The following is a 23,812-nucleotide window of genomic DNA, read 5'->3' on the forward strand; positions in this document are numbered from 1 at the left end:
GGCTGGGCAGGAGGGCACTGCCGCGGGATGGAGGCACTCGCAGCAGGTGCGCTGGGCTCTAAATGTAAAAAAGGACATGTCGGGGTGTGTAGGCTTCTTCTAGGGGAGGGTATGCTTCTGCCCTTCTGGCTAAATCCGAGCTTGTGTGCTTTTTAGTTCCCGGCTGGCCGGCAAGGGCACGCAGGGCGCTGCGGCATGGATTCAGCACAGGGGTGGGGGCTGCCTATTTTTGTAGCTATTTTTTACAGCCTGTGGTGTGTGTGTGGGGGATCCTCCCCGCCAGGAGCGCAGCCCCGGCGCGGTGCGCCGAGGAGCGGCGGGGCCGTGCGAGGGGAGGCGGGGGGCGGGGGGCGGGTGTCCCGGGCGGCGGCGGCGGCGGGCGGGCACTAAGACCGCGCCGCCCCCGGGCGCTGCGCGGCGGCCGCAGAAGAGGAGGAGACCGGCGGGCCCGGGAGGAGAGGCGCGGAGGGGAGCGGAGCTATGTTAAACCCGGGGTACCGCTGAGGCGGGGCGGGCCAGGCCAGAGGCGGGGGCTCTCCGGCGGCGGGCGCGCAGGGGCCCGGCTCCCGAGGCGGCGGCAGGCAGCATCTCGGCGCGGGGAGCGGCTCCGCAGCCACCGGGCCAATGAACATGTCAGTGTTGACTTTGCAGGAATACGAATTCGAGAAGCAGTTCAACGAGCATGCGGCCATCCAGTGGATGCAGGAAAACTGGTGAGTGCCGCCCCCGGGCCCCGCCGCCCGCCCGGATCGGGGAGGTGCTGAGCCCATCCGGGTGCGCGGGTTGCGCCCGGCCGGCGCGGTGCGGCTCGGCTCGGCTCTGCGCCGCGGTGCACGGGCACACGGGCGCTGCCGCCGAGGCTACCTGCGCGCCCGGGCGGGGTCCAGCCCGGGGTTACACAAGGCCGGAGCATCCCGCCGCGGGCGCGGTGCGGTGCTCCGCGGGGCCCGAGCCCCGCCGCGCCCCGGCTGGCCCGGCTGGTCCGGCGGCGCAGAGCCGCACACGTGCCCCGGCTCTGCCCTCGGCCTTCCTTGCCTCCATCCTGGCCCGACCCTACCGCTCCCCGCGCTGCAGCCGCGTTCAAACAAGTTGCGCGTTTGCCCGCGCTCCCCGCGGAGCCCATTTGCCTTCCCCCTCCCCTCCCCCAGCTCGTATTAAACTTCATTTGCAGCCATGCGGTTATTAACTTTCCCGGCGTGTGCGTGCGGCCGGGGAGCCGGGGCGAGCCGAGCCGCGGCGGGACCGGGGCTGCGCACGGACCCGTCGGGGCTCCCCGGGTCGCGGCGAGCCGGAGCCTGACGGCCCCGCAAAGGCACACACGCTCTCAGCCTGGCCCGCCGAAGGGCAGTGGCTGTGCCGGGAGCTGCTCTCTGCCAGGCACTGCCCCGGGGGCATCCCTGGGCCTCGGCCGGTAGCAGGGAGACGAGGATGGAGAGAGAGCGCCCCAGCTGCCCTTCCCCCCTCCGCGGGGCCCTCTGAGCTGTCCTCGGGGTTGGGATCTCTCTCTCGATGACATTTGCCCACCTTGTCCCAGTCCTTGTCCTGGCTTTGTCCACCTGCACGGGCCTTGTGTTCACAGTCTGCCCCTAGTCATCTGTGCCTGGCTGGTGCACCGTCCCTGACCACCCTCTCCTAGTGCCCAGTCTTGTCCTTTCTGCTGTTCCTGTGGTCTCTCTCCAGCTAGCCCCAAGCTTTCCATGCCCTCCCATGGCAGGACTGTCTGCCCTTTTGAGCTCCTGAGTGAAGACCACCTCCATGCCACCCTCGTGGGACAGTGATAGTGTAGGACTGCCTCTGGGCCTAGACTTTGGTGTCTACATTTGTAGGGCAGAATAGTCCAGGATCCTAGGTGGATCTCAGACAGGGATTTGCTAGAATCCTTTAGTGATTTGTCTGGGGAGTTTTAAGGGCAGTATAATTAAAATGACCATTTAAGTGCACGTATGTGCACTGTTCTGCAGGTGAGCTCATCACCTCCTGAAGGGTGGTTGGTGTCACTCATGTGTAAGGAGAAAGGGGACCACATAGATATTCTTGGGCTGGGAGTATTGGATGCTTCCCATTCTCTCCATGTTCCAGAAGAAAATTGGCATCAGAATAGGACGTGCTGGTGAAAGAGGATGGAGGGGGTGATACATGAGTATATGTAATAATCTAATAACCCGTGAGAGATACAGTTTATTTTAAAGGACATTCCTAGCAACTAGCACTCCTGCATCTTCTCCTTGACTCTCCTGTGCTTCATGATGTGACCTTGGGAACATTACATAACCTCTCCTAAGGCCTCAGTTTCCCCAGCAAAGAAAGACCAGGGGAGTGGGGCAAAGTAATGCTGAAATGTTCTTAAGAGGTGCTGTAATAACTGAAGTAATGTTTACTGAGTGCTTTGAAGATGTCAGGTATTACAAAAATACTAAACAGTGTTATGGAAATCTCTCTAGCAGTTTCATGTGCTGCAGAGGTCGTCAGCTGGGATTCTGTAACGCTGGGCTCCCACTTGCCAGGTTCAGAGGAGGAGACCATCGGTGTTACACTGCTGCTGTACAGCTAAAGAAGCACAATTATACATGTCCACATGCTTTTCAGTGTAGTTTCACCTTCTCTGAGGAAACGATGAATTAATGTCTTTGATTCTAGTGAAAGTGAAGGAGAATGATCTTCCTGTGCCCTGGGAATATTTTTGGAAATTAAATAGAGCTGTGGCCTCTGAGGTCTCTGTTGTGGCAGGCTTTTCCTAAAAATGCTGCTGGAGAGTCTTCCAAGTTACAGGTTAAATTGTGCATTTTTATCTTGAAGAAACGCTCTTGCTTAATGAAACAGGTCCTGTTCAAGTGTTTGGGTTTTGCAGGGAGCTGAACTGGTAGAATATAGCAGCTTTTTTGACTTCTATCAGGATGACTCAATAGGTTTGTGTGTGCAGACATCAGTGGCAGAGTACATGGCTCCTGCACTTTGTAGGTGGAGCCTTAATGTACACATCCTGAATATAAGAGCCATCCAAGATGAAGTTGTCAAGTAGTAGTATGTAGGGATAAACATGATCCTTAACTCTTTGAGCAGGAAGAAAGACTAGGGGGACTTGCTTAAGGAGAGATTGTGCCAGGATTTTATACTGTAATTGTTACTTAAATTAGGGTGCAATACTATTACAATGTCTAACGTGAAGGTAAACAAATTCTATAGGTGTGGCATTTGCTATTTTACCTCATCTCAGAACTATGTCTTGTTACCTTACAACATGCACACACACAAAAAAAGGCTGTAGGGTGTTAGGGTGCATGAATTTGCTCTAAGGAGTTGACTCTGACTTTTGGATTTTGAACTGTCTGACTAGGTTGTACATGAAGATGTAGCCTAGTTTGAGGATGGATGTGAATCCTTTTACATATCCTGTAAGTTCTGAACTGGTTAAAGCACCATCATGCCCTTTTAATTAAAGCTGTGTAAGCCTGAAGCTGGAAAAACTTGAACACAAAGCCTAGGGGTAGTGGCATACACCCCTAGGTACTGGTATGGTTGGTCAGGAAGGATCATGGTGCAAGGTCTGGTTCTGTTCAGCCGAGGGTTGCCCCTCTTTGCCTTGGTCCTTTGCACCTGCTCCAAGCTTCATCACTCCCTGGGCATGTCCTCTGTCCTCACCAGTAGCTGGCACACAGTCTTTTCTTTCCCATCCCAGGCCTTGTTTCCGTACTGCCATTTGCCCCTGAAAATCCCATCTGAGGCCATATTGGTCTAATGGCAGTGAATGAGTTCTTCCTTGCTTGATTTCAGATGTTCCTACTTTGCTGTATGGAGGACCCCATCCTGAAACATGCATGGCACTGAGACCTCTTTAAAGCTTGGGCTTGGATTAGCAGTGCTGTAAGGAGGGTGCTGTTTTTGAGGAGAAATGAATAATCTGTTGCCTGATACTTATGAACGGATGGGTTTCAGGCCTGCCCACATGCCTGGCTTTATATTTATGCGCACCTTTATGGTATAGCCCCAGACTGCCTGGTTCTCATGCAGGGAGGCAGGAGTGGCAGAGTGAGGTTGGAGACTGCAAAGATGGACTTGCAGCCTGCTCGTCTCTGATGATAAGAGCTGTCAATTAGTGGCATTCCCTAAAATAACAATGTCAGGATTTCAGGAGTTTAGAGAGCAGCAGGTTCATTTACTCTCCTGAAACTCCTTACACTTTATGTTGTGGGAAAGCTGTTGTTGATACATGTTTAAGTATAGTGCCATCAAGTAGCTTTGCATATAAAATACAGTATCACTTTAAGATACTATGATGTCGTGCTCAGAGCATGAGAGGTGTGATTTCAGTACGCTCAGGATTAAGTCAAATGTTTATTAAAATAATTGCTTAAAATTATTTCTCAAATCAAACTCTCTCAATACCCCCTCCCAAATTTCTTCAAAGTGGGGAGTGATATGAAGTAAATTGTCTGCAAAGGATTTTTTTTTTCTTTAAACTCCTACATGAGAATTAATGCAACTCTAATCCTTTATTTCTTATGGGTATGTATATCAATATTTGTGGAGAAAATTCACAAATGTTCTGTCAGACAGGCAGCAAAAAGTGTTGTAGTACTGAGATCCCGATTCCCAGCTGCAGCCAGTGAGGCAGCAAAAAGCTGGCTGGTGCTCAGGAAAGTCAAAGTGACAGAAATGCCTGGATGGAGTAATGACCACCGGAGACCTTCTCCATCGTGCTGCAGAGCACCAGGTTCAGGCATCAGCACGAAGTGACAGTCGTTCCTGTTATAATTGTCTGGCCAATAATAATTATCTTCAGATGTCTGCTGACGAGGGGCTCGCCAATGGGGAGGCAGGAGGCCTGTGCTGACTGCGCTGAGATTATCTGGGAGAGCTGACGTCACACCAGGGCTTGCCTAAAATCACAGAAACTTTTCCTCTGCTGCTCCGATGGCTGCTGCAGCGCTCCGGACATCCCTGCCCCAGCCTGATGTCCTCCTGCCCCTGCTGCCCTGGGCAGGCTCTCCTCATTCCTCTCACTCTCGTTCCTCTGCTGTTTTGCTTCCTAAAAAGCTGAGGTTTAACCCTTGGCATGCTCGCAGGTAGTACTGGGAGGAGGACGAGCAGGATGAAAGTGAAACTGGTTATCCCCTAAATAATCTGTTGGGTTCTGCTGCAGAAACTGGCTGGTTTTGTTATCGTTACCTGAAGTAATGATTCAGTAAAGAGAGAAGGACTGCATAAGGACTGCTGGGAATTTTTTGGTTTTAAGGGGATCTGACAACTCAATTCTGAAATCAACTTAGTGGACCTTAGATGAGGATAACTGTTTACGTATTTGAAAGAAAACATCTGTGCAGGAAGTTATTTTTTACCTTTTGTTACCAAAACTTTTATGTGACAGAGGCAGAAAATGGAGCCAGTGCTGGGAGAAATTTGTCCTTTGGTGTGATTTTTTTTTTCAAGTCAAAACAAGAGATAAATGTGGAAGGGCAGAGGGTCAGCTAATTTGGATTTGTAAATGCACTTGCCTTTTAATAATTCACACAAGCACCATCATCCTAGACAGGTTTGTTTCCTAAATGCAGAACAAGCTCTCCTCATCCACTTAAGCTACTCTTACCTCATGCAGAAATCAAGAATGAGAGGCTGTGAGTGTATCTCTCCAGGCATATGTGCGTAGCAGCCAAAAACTGATGTAAATTACTTCCCCCCACCTCCACCCCCCCAAGCTCTTGCTAGATGCCAAGTGAAGGATGTAGAGAGGGATGCTGCAGTCACCCTGTACTTTCCTCTGTGCTGCAGCAAGGACTCAAAGGGAAGATGTGAATTGGTTCTTTTCAACAGAGAGACTTTCACTTGAGAAGAATTCAGCTGGCCCAAAAATTTAGCCAACCTCCTCCACATGTCATTCTCCAGATGAGATTTTTCCTGTTCTCTTGTGCAAACTGGCTATAAAGCTGACAGGGCCACCAGTGCATGGCAGAGATTAGAGGACCCCACTTCTTTGCCTTTCTTTCATCCTGCAGGCCTTTCTGAGCCAAAGACTGATGTTTTGGAGTATGACAGGGTTTTAACTCTTTGAAAATAAAAGGATGGAGTCTGTAAGGAATAACAGTACATGTCCTTTCAGAGTTCAGGTGTTTTCTGTCTGTGTGGGTTTGGGGAAGAAACATTTTTAAAATATGGTAGATAACAAAATGTCATCCTGAAGATAAAAACATCAGTGTCTTCTTGATTCAGCCTACCACTGAAACATAGGCATTGGCCTTTTGTTTAGAGTATGAATGTATCAGTCATCATATTGCTTCTGTGATTTTAAACCTCTTGAGAGTGACAACTTCTCTTCTACTTTGTGAAACACCACTTATTTCTGGGTATAATAAACTTACAGGAGTGGAGCAAGGAGTAATTTAGGAGCTTGTGAATCAGCTTCAGAAGTGAATATGACATTTGGGAACACGGACGTTCCAAAACACTTTTTGGAAAATTTTGTTAAGAATTTAAGGGCCTTTTCTTTTAATGGAAAAGAGCAGATATTAAAACACTATTTTTAACTGTAAATTAGTCTGAAAAACAAATTTTTCACTGGCTTAGGCTATACCTATACATGTGAGGTGTTTGTGTAACCACATTACCTGTGTAGTGCTACCCAGTAAATATTTTCTTGCCAACAGTTTTGTCAGCCCACTTGAGCATTGCCCTGGGTTGAAGTTGGTAGGGTTTTGTCTTCAGCTGTGCTGCCCCATCATTGACCAGAGTGTCCCAGACTGCTGCTACTATAAGCTGTGCTGTTCTTGTGTGCATCTCAGCATCACATCTCCTGGGGCTTCCTGGATTCCCTGGGGGAGGCTGGTGCAGCCCGGTGGGGAGCTCTGCAGGGTAAGCCCGGTTAACATTTCGCAAGCTGTCAACAGAGCAGGAAACAGCGAGGCTGTGGCTGCACCCAGGGTGATAGAAGGAGAAAATTGTATCAGTTTGTGTGCAAGGTTTGCAAATATTATGATTGCTTTCAGAGCCAAAGTGGCAATAGTACCTGATACTGCCCTTCACGGTGTGCCTTGTACTATGTGCTCTGTTGCAAACCCTCAGTTGCAAGACTTATTGACTTTTGTGAGGACACAATTTTTTTTTTTTGCTGTGAATTTTGTTTACATACTAGGAGCAAGGTGGAAGAACTCAAAAACCAACATGACCTCAGTTTGCCTAGAGAAGGGACCCAGGTCCCACAGAGCAGACATGCCATGAAATGATGGGCAGAGCTTGCATCTGCTGAGCAGTCTTTGACCTCCTGTGAGAAGAGTTAGTATTCAAAGTGAGGAGGAAGAGGGAGAGATGCAAGTCACTGGTTTACCTTGTGCCAGGGGAGTTGGGACCTTGCAGAGCACTTTCAGTGGTTTATGGGGTGCATGGCATGCAGGGGAATGGTATCTCTGAGGATGTAGGGAGCCTGACCTCAAACTGAAGGCAACCATAGCCACTTTTAGAAGTTGGACATCAGTCAGGTGCCCATCATTTTAATGGAAATCAAGGACCTGTGTCATGTCTGAAAATTTCTCTTTGTGCCTTAGTTCCTCTGCTGTAAAATAGGGAACAATTCCTTTGTAGGCATATTCAAAGCTGGTTTTCTGCTGTGTCGCAAAGGTGATCCTAAGGTATTAAGACCTGTATATACAGTGTAAGACCATTATGTTTTCTGTCCTACTTTATTGTATATACAGTGTAATACCATTATGGTGTTTTCTGTACTGCTTTATTGTAGTAAGTGTGTATATACAGGTGTTACTACAATAAAGCAGTACAGAAAACATAATGGTCTTACACTATTGCTATAATAGTTCTGCAATACTGCTATTGATATAATGTTGCTGTAATACTACTACAATAAAGCAGTACAAAAAACATAATAGTCCTACACTATTGCTATGCACCTTTACACTTGTACTAGCAGCAAAGAATACTTTATTCTTGCCTAGGATAGGGGGCAAAGTTTGTCTCCTTGATTGTTGTAACTGAGGACTGAGAAGAGCTGCTGTAATAATAGAGGCATGGGATTAAATTGCAAAAAATCAGACCATTTTTAATTGCAAATTTATGAAAGGAATTGTCCTTCAAATAGTCCAATAAAACTTCAGACATCAACATCTGATGATAACTTTTAAATATAATTTTTAAAATTTGTTGGTAATTAGTTTCAGTATGTGAAGTCTGCAAACTGAGTAAAAAATGAATTGGATGTCATCCAGGTTGTGAGCTCATCAGATTGAATGTGTTGATTTTGATATCTGATGGCCTCAGTTAACCCTGGACATAAGATTTAAGGTCAGTAAAGAGTGTTATTAAGGCCAAATGTCTGCTCTCTATGTCTTGAGCCATAAGTAGTATAAATACACCTGGAAAGAGCAATTCCAGGGAGTGCCAATTAATGTTTTAAGGGGAAGCAACAATGGGCCAAGTTAATTTTTGAAAAAAGAGGAGTCTTATCTATTGACTAATAAAATTTCCTGAGTTTCAGTTGTTTTTTTCTGAAAAAAGAGTTTTTCCTTTTTAAAAAAAATTATTTTGAGCCATTAAGAGCTACTTAAGATAGCAGTAAAATTCCCTAAGTATAAACACAAGTGGGATGCCAAAGTTGTTGCACTGTGCTATTCAGATTATTAACAAATGTTTAGAAAGTCTGTCATTTTCCTTATGTGATTTTCCTTTTAGCTTTAATTGGGAGTTTACCCTCTAGGTCCCCTGATGTGATTCTTCTGAATGCAGGTCCTCTGTAAACATAATTGGGAATTTTGTTGTTGCCAGCATACATCATCTCCAGACAGCTGAAAGCCATGGCTTTTCTTCCTTTTTGTTCTCCCAGGGGAGGAGCTGACTGTCCGACTCCTTTTCATGTCTTTGCAGGTCACAAGCAAAAGAAATGTTAGTTATTAGCAGGAAATTATAGACACCTTGCATTTCAATTCCTTCTTGTTTCCTCACTCACCTTGGCTTGACAGCCAAGCAGAAAACTCCAAGCTATTTTGTCCACCACATGGATGTCTAGATGCCCTTGTCTAACTCGACTTTCACAAAGACTTTTGTTCTGCTGGCATGGTAGCTCTGGGGCTGTCCTGAACCCTGTTGTACCTCATCCCCAGTCCTGGCTGTGGACAAGGATCCATCCTGTTCCGTGTGTGTGTGTATTCCATGCTCACGAGCATCCAGCTCAAACCCAGCCAAACCCATGGATGATTTCACTGCCTTTCCTAGGTAAAAGCAGAGGCTGTGAGGATGTGCCAAGTGGAACTCCCAATGAGAGTGTGCAGCATTCATCTCGGACTCATGATGAAACAGGTTGTTTAGCAGGTAGAATTATTTCAGGATGCATAATGTTGTCTTTACATTCTTTTGTGAGGGCATTTCCCCATTATAGTTTTTCATAAAATATTGCTGTTGGCATTGTCTGAAACAAGAAACTGCCTAATTCAACCTTTGATCTGATCTGACTGCTCCTTGTGCTTAAATATCCTATTTTGATCACGTGCCTGATAAAGAAAATACTATTTTTGGTCACACGACAACTGTCTGGAAGTGACATTACCTCTTGAAATGGCAGTGTACACAGATGATCAGATTATTTTGTTACGCCATTATTTGTTGTATTTGTTGTTTCAGAACTCTGTAAATACTGTGGAGTTAAATACTTTTTTTTTTTTTTTAATCTTGCATGGGAATCTCATACCAGGCAAGATTCCTTCTGGGCAAGGCACTGCCCATGGATTCAATCAAAAACTCTTGTCTTGCTCCTAACTTTGCGTTTAGTTTAAGGCTAATACCCCAAGCAGAAAAAACTCACTATTTTTTAAAAGTTAGGTAAATTATTGCTTGGACTATGACAGCCAGATCTCTGCAGCTGCATTGCTACCATCTCTGTGACCCAGTGGGGAGTTTTGCTTCTGTTCCATTGGAGAGAGAACAGCTCCAAACAGCCAAAGACCATGAAGAAAAGTAATGCTATAGCACTGAAAGGAATCCTCTGTGTCCTTGTTCTCTAACTTCTGAAATCAGGACTGAAATGCATATTTTTCATTTTTAAGAAATTCACATAAGTTTTCCAGCATTTTCCAAGAGCTCCTCTCCTATATCAGTGCTTAGATCATGGACAAATTTCAAAATTTTGTTTGAAAGCTAGGATCAACACCAGCTATTCCTGTTGCAACACTTGGAGCCTGACTGTCTCGAAGGCTGTTGTACCCAGGATGCTCATACTTGTTAGGATATAAAGGAAAACGTTTTGCTGAAAGAAAGTTTCTGAAAACTAGTCCCTTGAATTGTGTGAGAGGTTGTCCTTGTGTAATGATGCCCCTGCATAAAGATGGTAGGTACGGTGGTTGCACTTCCCAGATCCTTCCACATGCAACATCCTTTGATCTGCTCGCGATGTTCCCTCAGGAAGTGTTTTTCAATGTCCGAGATGCTGGTATTTGATGATTACAGACAGTTTATATTACTGTTCACTCAGTCATGTATTAGGTGTTGATGGCATTTGTCTGACCACAGGTGCCTGCTGTGTAAGATATCTGAGTCATCAGGAAGTGGGCAGCTGAGAGAACTAAGTTTTATTGTAAAACCGCTCCCTCTTACCAAATGTAGAGACTCAGGGAGCAAACTAGACCATAATTATTTCTCCTGATCCTTCTTCCTTCTTCTCCCCATAATGCTTTTTTTTTTTTCAGGTACCTATTTGGTTTTTACTTTCTCCCACTCTTTTCCCAGTCCTCTTTCATTTTCTGTCTATTTTTTTTCTCCTTTAGGAGCAGTTAAGGCAGCAGCACAGGTGGCTGGGGAAGCCCTGGATGTTTCTGTGGAGCACCCTGCACGGTGGGAAACAGCTGGCACATATTTTGGTGTTGGGCTGGTGGAGCTGGGCAGCACAGGCCTGGCCGTGAGCTGTCTCTGGCTGAACAAAGAACAAAGAAAAAGCACTGCATCAGGGTAGTCTCACTGCCATCTTCTGATAAAATCACTTGGTTTCTGAAATAAGGCAATAGTAACCAAGGAGGAGTGTTTGCTTGTACCTTTCCACAGCCCCATCGTATACTGATATAAAAGGGCTCTCTCTTTTAAAAGCCACTTCCCAGTCACTAAGTGGAAAAATCCTAAAGTGAGTCCATGGTAAAATGGCAGTTGGCTTCAGTGTAAAAGATTTAGTTCCTAAACTTGTGTGTTGGCTAAATGTAATGTAGCATCTGGTATGTAAAACAATTATGACAATTTACATATTTTGAAATGGTCATTACTGTAAATGGAATAATTAGAAAAGATGTTAGTAGAAAATTGAGAGAAAAGAAGTTGTGCCTACATTTAGAAAAAAATACACCAGGCTGATAAAATGGGCAATCCAGAGATTAGAGAAATCATAACTGGAAGAGCTACCACAGCTTTTTATTGTGGGGTGAGCAAGCAAAGCTCCTTTCTCTGCTTCCTGTAGTGGCATGCCATTGATGGAGAGAAAAATGGGACAAGGGTAACAAAACAGGATCTGTTTGCATCTCTCATGTATCAGCATTAATGCTGGGAATGCAGATTCTGACCTCAGGTTTTCCAAATGTTCATGGCTCAGTAGTCCTTGTGACTTCAGCTCTTGAGGTGCCGTGGAGCATTTTGCCATATGAATTCTGGTGGCTCCAGGGTAGGCATGCTAGGTGTGTAAGATACGGAGGATGGTCCTTTGCTGCGCCTCAATGAATTGTTGTAACTACTGTGAGCAGTTTCCTTTGCTTCCAATAAAACAACATATACGATTGAGGGACATTTTGACAGACCACAGGTATCTTGCCTATGCTTTTATGATTGTGGTCCAGCATTTTGTCTTTACAGGCTGTGTCCTGATGACCTTAGTTACAATCCATATTTATTGCTGGCAGTTAGATTCCTTTCCATTAAACTAGATAGTGTTGTATCTCTTTACAGGGGATACGAATTTGGCTTCTGACATCTTTAACCCACTTACCTTGTTTAAATTTTCAAGAATGAGTCTTGACTCGATGGAGTTTCAGGTAGTTCATGTGTTGTAAAATAGCTGTACGTCTTCTACACAGTGAACTTGTGTTCACTGTATTACCATGAAGAGTTATGGTATTTTAAGATTCCTTTTTCCCTTTGCTAAGATCAAGGCAGAATCCCACAGTCACATTCCTGGTGAGTTAGTTGCTTTAATGACAGAAGGTTCTATAATGTAGCGTTTCTAAGAACAGGAAGGATGTCTTGAAAGTGGTGGATCCACACAGCCACTAGGGCTGCTCTGAGAGCTGCCTGAAGCCATTGCATCTAGAAGTCTTCCCAAATGAAAATGATAATTTCCACTGCCTTTCAGCAGAGGTCTCTCATCTTAGCTCCCAAGTCCTGTGTGACATTAAAAGAAAGCAAGACTTTGGTTCCCAAAACTTTGGAGAGTCTCCAATTGCATGTACAGACATAAACTTGGTACCATCATGTGTTTTGCCTGGCTGCTGGATCAAATGCTCCCTCTTGAATGTCAACCAGTCTGTGAGGCAACAGGGACAGCCTCCCAGTCAGACAGGTTGCACAAGGGGATGATATCAGGGTGGGATGCCTTGGGTTTGCTGGCAGTGGAGTAGCTTCCCAGGGCTGAACTTTGGCCCCATGCTGCACACGTGGAAGCACTGCCACAGCTGGGTAAACTGAGCTGCCTTTCATGACTCCTCCTGGAACTGTCATCTCCTGTGGCAGAGTGGAAGGGTCCAGCAGTGGCAGTGAACTATCACACTGCTTCAGCTGCCTTGCCTGGAGGCTGCCTGGGTAGCCGTTCTGGAAGCAGTCCTGGAGGAAGCATGGCATGGAGGTGATGTGTCCTAGGTAGTACCCACAGTGGCATCCATGCTCAGATGCTCATATGCCCAAACGTTGCACCCATGCAGTCTGAGCTGTTTCGTTATGGCTGCATGAGTGGGGGTAAGCACTCTTAAGTTGTGAACTGAACAAACAAACTCTAACTGGATCCCACGGTCTGCTGTGATAATGCCCTGTGGTATGGTTCCTAGACTATCCTGCTCGACCTGCTTCATTCAAAGAGTGGGTAAGGCATCTGGAGAACTAGAGACTGTCTAGGACCTTCATTATTAAAACTGGAGCCTGGGGTTCATCCAAGTCAGTGGGAGACATATCCATGATGGGAATGGGAAGGAGATGTAAATTTTTGTGGATGAGTAATGACATGGCTCTACCATTACCTGTAGCTTTGGTGCAGGCAGAAATCTGAGTGCTGCTGAAGTTAGACTAAGCCACCATTCCACAGGCTTCCTGCAGAATACTAGTGAAGCATTTTAAATGCAGGATCTGGCTGTGGAGTAAATGGTTACATATGGGAGATCACTAGAAAGCATGAAGACTAAACTAGAAAAGGCTTGTTTCCCAGAGACAGGCTTAGATACAATCCTCTCTGTGCAAGTGCTCCTCCAGCATAACACTACCAAGTGTTGAACGAGTTAATATGTGCAGTAGCTTAGGCTGCCTTCTGCCATGCTCTGGGTAGTGGCTGTACACTGCAGAAAGTCTTACAGAACAGAAAGGGGAAAGATGTCATTTTAAGTCAGGCTGTGTTGACTCATAGGATACATTTTGAAGGTTATGGATATATATTAAGCAGGTATTAAATAGCTCTTGCTTTATAAATATCATTTACAAAAGCAAGTATCCAGAGTATATAAGCATGTGAGTTAATTAGAGCCTGCATTCTCAAAGTGGCGGAACAACAGGATTTAGATCAGAAAAACTGCAAGTAGGTTTGCTGATGACGTGAAATCCAGTGACTTCTGTAAAACTTCCTGGCTTTGTGCCTTGCTTTTTCTTCTCCCTCACTGCTTTCTGCAGCTGTGTCCCTTGGACTCTGTGCAGTGGGTTGTGATGTATGTGGCCCCAGAGAGGAGCAGTGCAGCCCCATTCCCCATGGCTGTTGCACAGGTTCAGCACTGATGGGGACACGTCTCAGCAGTACTCTGAGGCACTCAGTCACTTCTTCTGCAGAAAAAGCAGGCTGGCAGGAGGAAGAGCCAAACCACAGGCTAAACAGGCTCGGTGGAGCATTTCATGGCCTGCAAAGTGACCAGGCTAATCCTGGAAACCTGCAGCCTTTATCACAACACCTGACACAGCAGCACAGCCAGCCTCCTCTGCTTTACCAGATTTCCATGCTCAGATCTCTGTCTTTCTAAACATGGCACAGATTTTTTCCTTCAGGCTTAAGGATGGAGGGAGGGTGGGGGCAATGGAAAAAAATCTACATTAAAGCCTTCCCAAAACCAATATGAAAATTTAGAGGTCCCCCTGCAAAAGGATGGGGGCCCTCAACCCAGGATTATCAGGTCTTCCGGATTATCAGGGATGTGACTTTGCAGTGTGAGCAGCCTGGTGGTGCATTCAGAAATGCTTGCCTGACTAACATATTGCTTACATTTGCTGACTCACTCTTGCACTGCCTTTTCTTTCTTGTTCCCTGGATGTGTTGATTTTTATCTCTGTTACTAGGGCTGTGTCCCAGACACTATTTAATCATCGTGTTTGTGTTTGGCTCCTGTGTTGGTGGGAGGTATTTACATTTGCATACAAACGTTAATATCATTCACCCACAACTGAGTAACAGCAATGAAATACAGGGGTCTGAAGACCCCTGGAATGGGAAGGAAGGCAGGGACACTCTGCCTTTGGGCAGGGGCATCCCCAGCATCACTGCCTGGCATTTCATACCACTACCTGCATTCAGTCTTGCTGTCTCTTCAAGCCCTGCTTGCCCAAACAATTTTGGGTAATGAATTAAAATTCAGAATCACAGAATATTCTGGGATGGAATGGAACCACAAGAGTCATCCAGTCCAACTCTTCAATGAATGGCCTGTAGGCAACTTTGTGTTTTCACCTGCAGAAGACTTTTAACACAGGCAGCCTGTGTCTGAAAGCACTTTCTAAGTGGAAGCTGTACACGGTCATGGCTAAGAACATTGGCAGAGCTTCTGGGTCCCTAGTGTCCTGCTTTTCTAGGACAAGTATGGGTGATCAGAGGCCCTGCCCTGGTTGTAACTTGCCCCTGGAATGGCTTCATCTGGCTGCTCTTCACCAGCTGTGCTGCAGCAGCCCTGCATCCTCACAGCCCAGCATGCTTTCCCACTTTGATCTCTCACCCAGAGCCGTTAAGTGTCCATGTTTCTTGCCACTTCAAAGAATGCCTGTTCTTGCTATGCAATGTCCGTGTACTCCTGGAGGTACAGCTCATTTCTGACATGTCTTTTCAAGTACCAGTGATCCTAAGTGATGGTCCTAAAATATTTGAGGGTCCAGGTTAGTATGCAGGCACATTATGTCTTCAGGTTCTTTCCCTTTAAATCCTAGGCTCCTAAACTTTTTGTTTGAGTAGCACAGATGATTGAAGCCACCATTTATTTTTCTTGTCCAGCTTGTTTAGGTCTAGTTTGAAGCCCATGTCATTAAGTTGCCATCACATGATGCTCCTTTCTCTTGTTTTAATCAGATGATGTCCAGTGTATTCACAGTAGTCCTCATGCAAGGACACTGCATGGCCAATTACCAGGGAACTAATTAGCAGCTTCTTCCTCATGGTTCAAAGAGCATTATGTATGCATTCCTGTGAGATCACACCACACAGCATCACCTTGCAGTAGCATTGCTGTGAGCAAAACATGCTGTTTGCTTCTGTGCCTTCTCCTTCCTGCTCACCACTCTTGTGTCAGTCTAGGTGCAGACAAACAGTGCTCCAGCTTCCATGGTGCCTTCAAAACCCTCCCTGAGTTGAAACTACAGCCTCTCTGTGCTGGTTCTGCACATCAGCAGCTGAGCAGAGCCAGGCTTCTGAGTGCCTGGACACTTTGAGGAGCTTTATCCTGGAAAAGGCTGCCTTTTTGATTTTTCTTAGGCATGATTGTTTTTCTCAAGTTAAACAGTATTTATAGGATTTCTTATTGCAGGTTTCAGTATTCCAGATTCAGTGACATCAGTGATATTTAGCATTTGCAAACAGAAACTTCAGAAAAATCTTGGCATTTTTGACTGTGACTTCTGTAAGTGCTGGAGGGAGTTAAACATGCAGCTTCTCTGGTGTCTTCTGTTATCTCTATTCATAGTGGAAATGACTGTCAGCTTCTTGAATCAAGCTCTGAAAGCCCTCCAGGCATTTCAGTGGCAATACTAAGGACTTCTGCCCAGCTTTACTCACTTTAGCATTTACATTTTTGTCATTGATTCTGAATACATAATGGACCAAGTATATATTCAAACAATAGCAGAACAATGTGTGCTTGTAAACATACTTTTGTACACTTGTTAATGCATTTTTTTCAATCCCTTTGAGAGCAGAATGCAGGCTACAGTCTGCTTTCACTTGGAGGGGCATGCAGTACACCTGAAATCCACTGCCCCTGTAGTAGAAATACAGCCCTACCATCTGCCATGGACTTACCCAGACTACACCAGAGTGGGATAAGGTTTTGGAACACCTGCAGTACATTGATGATATCACTGTGTGGGGCAATAAAGCTGAAGTTTTTGAAAAAGGGAAGAAAATTGTCCAAATCCTTCTGAAAGCAACTTGTTTTTACTGAGTCTCAAAAGCAGTGCTGGTACCTTGAACCCGTATGATGAGAAATAAATGATGAGCAGAGCTCTTGTTTTACATTAAATTAGCCCATCTTCTCTATCCCAGCTTCCTCTGAATTTGTGTTATAGTTACTGGCAAAGAGTACCTGGCATGACCTATTTCTAAGTCATATATTTAGATTTATTTTGCCTAAGTGAACAGAAGCCAGATCCAGAACAGACAATATTATGAGGGCTTTAATAAAGATGCTTTATCTTTATCAGTTAGTGGTAGTGCGTATTCTGGTGAGGTCTGCTCTACTGAAATATTTCTTCATTTCTGTTGCCTAAGGTGACCAATAAACATTTTCCTCAGTGTAACATACTCTCACAGGACCAGGTGAGCAGTGGTGCTGGAACAGATGAACTCTACCTCCAAACTGCACCACCTGCTCCCAGTAATGTTTTATGTTCCTTTGTGCAGCTGGATGATGAATTTCTGGGATGAAAAGCTTCTTCAATGCAGAGTTTAAAATGGAAACCAAGACTTTGCCACCCAGCTTTCAAATCCCCTCTTTTTAGAGATTTGAGGAGGAGGCTTTGTTGCCTTACAAGAGTACCCAGTAGCCTGGAAACCCTAAGCCTTCTCCCAACATGGTTGGCCTCCAAAATGCTGACTCTTCAGCTTTGTGCCATATGCCCAAAGCTGGCCACTTGACTTTTTGTGTTAGATAAAGGAAGAGGTTTGTACCTCTTTAAGGAGCTTTAGGCTGCAGGCAGAGTCAAGGAAATATCCATATATTAGTTATATGGATAGTTAGATCAGATTTTCCAGCTGTTTATTTTACAAGCCTGTTGCGACATCATAATGCAGTTAGAGGTTATTAAGTCCAAGTTGTTAATTTTAATGATTTTAATAGACCTATAGCATTCCTGTTTAATCAAGTTTTACTTATTGGCTTATGTTGCATGATGATACTTTTTAAAGTGCCAGATTTGGCAGCTCTCTGAAAGAGTACCTGTATTTCCCAGATATTTGGATGAATTTCTTTCTGCTACTGTTAACATAGACCCTGTATCTGCATTGGGACTAAAATTTAAAGTTATCTGCAGAAAGAAGCCTGATGCTGTTGTAGGCAGCATCACTAGCTGATTTTGAAAATGGTGCCTGTATGTGTCTGCCAGGCAGAGGCATTGGGTGGAAGGCTGATTGAGGGAGAAAGAAAAAGATTTGGTTTGGTTCAAATGAGGCATAAAATATTGTACCAGCCAAGGAGGCCTAAGAAGCTGGCCAGCAGACCATGCAACCTTGTTCACTGGAGTGAGGCCTAGCACAAGATGCTTTCAGCTCTCTTCAGTTTCCCTGCGAGAAACATCCTGCTGGCTAAAGCACAACAGAATAAATATCAACCACCACTTTTTTCTGTGTTAGTTCAACGTTTTGCTAATACATTAGCATTTAATTTGCCTTCTACTAGATGACAATTTCTAGCCTGATTTATATTGATTAAAAACTAATCTAGGTAGTATTTGGTGGTACTCGAGGATTCAGGCATTTTGATTTTTTAAGTCAGATTTTAACCTAAATGTACATTGCATGTACACCTTATTTTAAAAAAATAGAGTTTCATTTTTAATGTATGAACTAATGATGGTTTTCTGATTTACTCAGAGCTGTATACCTGTAGCCACAAAATGAGAGAGAGCTTTTCAAAAATTTGACTGGTGGCATCTTTTGTGGCTGGTATCAGAAAAGTACAAAAGCAGTTTGTAAGTCTTTACCTGTGGCTGCTACCTGTGTTTCAGGAAGTAAACCCAGGCAAAGCTTTCACTAATGCCAGAAGGACAAGTTTTTTTTATATGAAAAAGTGCAAACTCAAAAAGAGAAGAGACTCGAGGCCATATGAATACTTGTTTCTCTTACAGAGATTATCCCAGTGTGACTTTCCTAAATATTTTGTCAAGCTTTTCTGTCTCTTGTTTTCTTTAGTGTACGTTGGCACTACATGTCTGCTGACTTTTTTGGATCAGCCTTCATTGTTTAATATTTTCAGGTAATGTGTGCAAATCCTGGAATTTATTTATTTGACTGGTTTATGAGTAAATCCATCTCAGTGTTTGTTTAAATGTGCTTGAGTCTTAAGCGGTGAGGATGTTGATACTCTACGGATGTATTGCAGGTACTTGCACATGACAAATTTTGTTTAATTATAACAAATTACCAAGTGGGAGTGCTGATTGGGGTACATGACGTGGACCTGTTGGAGTGAGTCCAAATGAGGTCATGGAGATGATCAGAAGACTGGAATACCTCTCCTGTGAAAATGGGTTGAGAGAGTTTGATTTGTTCATCCTGGAGAATTGGAGTTTCTGGGGAGACTTTAGAGCAGCTTTCCAGTACCCAAAGAGGGCCTATAAGAGAGCTGGAGAGGGATGGTTTACAACTATAATCACATACATTGATTGTGTGTGATTATACCCCGTCTCCTATCACACATGCATTGTGTGATAGGAGAAGGGGTAATGGCTTTAAACTGAGTGTAGATTTAGGTGGGATGTAAGGAAGACATTCTTTACTTATCTATGTGGGGGTGATGAGGCACTGGAACAGGTTGCCTGGAGAAGCTGTGGATGCTACATCCCTGGAAGTGTTCAAGGCCCGTTTGGAGGGGGCTTTGAGTAACGTGATCTAGTGGAACATGTCCCTGCCCACAGCCAAGAAGGTTGGAAGTTGGTGATCTTTAAGGTCTCTTTCAACAAACCATGTCATGGTTCTATGGTTTTCCATAAATACACCATAGTTAGTATTACTCTAAATTCTTCCTGGCTGCTTATTAGTTCATAAAGGGCCACACAGTGCTTTCACTGGTTAAATTCAGTGATTAATCATGTATGAAGAAATCCACTAACCAAAGCTGTAGTCTTTGGTTCCTGGTGTCAGTGCTTTGTCCATATGACCTTCATATCTTGCCTCTCACTTTTTCATGTTATGATCTGTTTAGCTTAAGATATCTTTTGATCTTTGGCTTGTAAGCAGAAGCAATAAACACTTCAGTAATGTGTCAAGGCTTTGTAGAGAGAGGAGTCTGTTGTGCCATTAGGTAACTGTTTAGAGAAATAGCTTATCCCAGTAGACACTGAAATGCATTTAAATGGTAATGCTATTTCTAACCCAGGTTAGGCAAATAACTGTATTTGGACTCCTCCTCATTCAGTAGGCTGCAGTCACACTAATGTCAGGAATCATTTTATCACCCGTAAGTGGAAAATAGTAGCATCCTTGAGTAGAATCGTGCACTGTCTCAATTTTATGGTACTGCTTAAAAGCAAATGTAATGAGCATGGTTTTGGTTTTATTGCACCTGCAGTCACTGACTGACACATGGGAATAACCCCCTTTCCATTTCACTATGCATGGTGTGTACTCTTCTGTTTTACATCATTGCATTTTACTTGGTACCAGCCTAGACTGTGGTCCTACATGAGGGAGAACCCTTTCTGTCACTCTGGGAGCTGCTTCCAGTGCACCTCAGGGTGAAGATGCAGCAAATCTGCATACAAAAAGTGAAACATTCAGGCCCAGGTTTCAACTATATTAGAGTTTCTGAATATTGAAAATACTTGATTTACAATCTTACTACTTTTATATAGTGAATGTGAGCTAGGTCTAAAATTCCAACATGCTGTACATTTTTTAGTTCATATAAGTTCATTTCATTGAATTCAGAGAAGACTTAAAACCTTTTAGGGTTACTTTTTTAAAGTGAAATATAAAACAATACTGTTCTTTTGTATATAATTCTGTTCTGTGACTTCTTCAGTTATGTGCAGTACATTTTCGGTATTACTTGGGTGACATTTCTAAATCTGATAAGAGGTTAATTTAGATTACCTAATTCTTAAACTTCTGTCATTTTAGCAATGTAGTCTGGAATATATTAGCAGAGTTTTCAGCATTATAAATTTGTTATCTTCTGCAAGCAGATTCTTAAGTCAGAACCAAGTTCTAAGTCAAGTAAGTGAGAAATCAAGTACAGACTTAGATAATCAAAAATCACAAAGATTTAAACAAAAAAAAAAAAAAAAGCACAGGCTTTAATAAGATGTAATGTTCTTACCTTGCAGAATACGTTCTCTATAGAGAATATCACTGTTGTCTTTAGGTTAATATCTAGAGTCGTGTTTTTCTACTAACAGCTAATCTCTAATACAATTGCTGCTCAGTTACAAGGGATTTTCCTTGAGACACAAAGGCTCTCCATAGGTGGGACCATAATAACTGTGCTACTATACAACAGACTTAGCAGACCAAATACAGGCACAGGAGTGTTTTTCCAATTTTCCAATAGATCAAATATGGCAAAATCAGGTAGCCAAATTCCTGAGAGCATCGCAGCCTCAACATGTGATGTATGGGAATCTGGATGTTCTGCACAGGACTTCACATTGGAGTTAACTATGGAGACAGACTCTGTATTTAAATGGTGATCTTCCAGAAGGTGATAAAATAATATCTTAGCATTTATATAAGCTATTCCTCAGTAACAAAAGGAGATGCAGGAACCTGCACAGGTTGGTGTGACTAGACTAGAGTGACCAATACAGAATGACAATAATGCTGTTCCTTTGCTACCTGTTATCAGTAGAATAATGATGGACAGCCCAAACTGCAAACTCATGTAGACACTGCATGCTCTTTCCCCATTCCCATGCTTGCAGAACTGTGCAGAGATCCATCTGTTCTTCTCTGCACTTCAGTGTCTATGTGGGGAGAGAAAAATCACAGGTTTGCAATGTTTTTAGGCTCAGTCACAGTCTTCACAGAAGGCAAATTTTGAAGTCATTTTAGAAGATCATAATGAATGAATCAGCTAGCCCTGTACTTTTCAGTTGTTAGAATGATTACATAATTCTGTATTAGATTTAGTTCAATTCAGTGTAGTTTAGGCAGTTAAAATAACAGGGAAATAAACAGTAGGACTGGAGAATGAGTCCGGGGAAAGAAAATGCCAAAACCTGGTCAGCATTAAAAACATTATCTTATTTGCAAAGAGTTTCAGGCTGCCATTTCCTGTAAGGCCAAAAGGAATTTGCTGTATTCTGTGTTTTTGGATCACTCCTTATGGCTCCAAAGTGTAAAGGTGGCTAAAACTAAATTTAATGTGGCAAAGGGCTATGTATTTTTTAATGTCTTCTTTCGGTCCAGGGTGGAGAGAATTAGAAAGAGAAGTAGAGAACAGCCTATGAAGCATAGTCTGAACCTTTCTTTGCAGACCTGATTAACCTGGGGAGCTCTTTGCAATTATGGGGTTTGTCTTTATAGGGGTCTCTTCAGTGCTGGCCTATGTAAACAGGAAACAATTGGAGAAGAAATACAGTGCTCTATTTCCATTGCATTTCCTGTGTAACACTGTGGGCTGAGCCATTTGGGAATTTACCCTTAATTGCACCCTTGGTTGTGAGAGGTGTGTTGATTGAGCTTCAACAAGACCCAAATTCTGAGTCCCAGACTTCATCCGCAACAACCCTGGGCAGTGCTACAGGCTGGGGGAAAAGAGAGATTGGAAAGTGGCCCCATGGAAAACGACCTGGAGATCCTGGTCAACAGCCAGCTGAACACGAGGCAGTGTGTGCCCAGTGGCCAGGAAGGCCAATGGTATCCTGGCTTGTATCAGCAATAGTGTGGCTAGTGGGACCAGGGCAGTGGTGAGGTCCTCAAGTGCTGTGTCCAGTTCTGCACACCTCACTACAAGAAAGGTATTAAGGTGCTAGAGTGAGTCCAGAGAAAGACAGTGGAGCTGGTGAAGGGTCTGGGAGTTAAATCCTATGAGGAGGAACTGAGGGAGCTGAGATTATTTAGCCTGGAGAAAAGGAGGCTCTGGGGAACCTTATCGCCCTCTTGTACAATTACCTGAACAGAGGGTACAGCCTCATGGGGGTTGACCTCCCAGGCAGCAAGTGACAGGACAAGAGGTCCTTCATGCCATGGTGTAGTTGACATGGTGGTGTTCAAAAATTCATGATCCTGGAGGTTTTTCCCAACCTAACTGATTCTGTGAGTCTCTGGTGGATTTTACCTCGCACACCTGCTTACACACACACCTGCTTGGAAGTGATTAGGGCAAATTGCCATGTGTAATAAATGGTGTTTCAGCTCAGTTTGCTATCTAAAAAAAGTGAGGGCTGAATTCAGTCTTCAGTTATGCAAGATGAGTTGCAGAGAAATTGTGACCCTCTTGCCAGCTATGGGAGGAGGACAGTATGCTATGTGCTGGATTATTCATTCATTATTTATCCAGAAGATGTAGCTGTGCTGTAGGGATGGATGCACGCATACATGTAAACTTTTGAAAGGCAATTTTAATGGAAAAACTATGAAACGATACAGCATGGGGATTACTGCCAAAAAATGCTTTAAGCCACAGAAAGGGAAATAAAAAAATAAATGCATGGTCAAACTTAAAATAAATTCTTTTATGTTGGTTGGTTTGTTTGGCTGGCTAATGATACATGCACTCTTTGGTAAGATGATTTTTCTTGGTGTGATTGACGTGTATGGCAAGATCAGTGGTTGGATTAGAAGTTTCGGTGTGAAATGCCATTTGGCTTCTGCTCCCTAAATTTTCATTAAAAAGCATTTTATGGTCATCCAACATGAACTATGAGATTGGATTGATAATATATCCATAGCTATAGAAAAGAATACGTTTTGACTCTATGCATATGATGCAGAATTACTCTTTTTACGTAGTTGTATTTGGAGGGATGGTATTTAAATCACAGCCTAGAATAATTACAGGAAAATAAACAATTACATTCATGCATCTGATGTTCAATTTCTTAAATATATTTGCTGAATAAATGTCACCTTGCTGGAACTTGCACAACCGGGTGATGTGTTCACTTGCACAATCCAGAGCAATTCAAACAAGGCAAGAGGACAAAGATAAACTTGGTTTTGTAATGATAATGCCAAAGGCCTTTATTTTTGTGCAATTAAAATTTCACCTCAAAATTGCGCAGTGAGTTGTTTGCAAAGCATTTCCTTTGATTCTTCAGCCATCTTATTCCAAGAAAGATAACGTAAAACATGTGTCAAGCAGGTGATGAGCTGCACTTTGTGTGGAGCTCTTCACGGCTGTGGTGCTTGCTTCTGATGATGTAGTGGTTAAGGTGTCAGGTGGTGCTTTTAGTTGTAGTCATCCTAAATTTGTCTGCTTTCATATTTCTTCCCAAGGGCTGAGAATAAACTCCAGTGAAACATTTG

General features: G+C 43.9%; 1 protein-coding gene across 1 annotated transcript in view; it reads left to right on the forward strand.

Annotated features, from left to right (window-relative positions):
* Window positions 1–418: 418 nt before the first annotated feature.
* The window catches only part of ELOVL6 (ELOVL fatty acid elongase 6), a 73,292-nt gene continuing 49,898 nt past the window's right edge, over window positions 419–23,812 (forward strand). Inside the window, exon 1 of the mRNA XM_021525469.3 lies at window positions 419–713. Coding sequence (XP_021381144.1) covers window positions 625–713 — 89 coding nt within the window. The 5' untranslated portion in view covers window positions 419–624. The remainder of the gene's footprint in view (window positions 714–23,812) is intronic.

Source organism: Lonchura striata, chromosome 4 (assembly GCF_046129695.1).
Source record: "Lonchura striata isolate bLonStr1 chromosome 4, bLonStr1.mat, whole genome shotgun sequence".
In the NCBI taxonomy this organism is placed as follows: domain Eukaryota; kingdom Metazoa; phylum Chordata; class Aves; order Passeriformes; family Estrildidae; genus Lonchura; species Lonchura striata.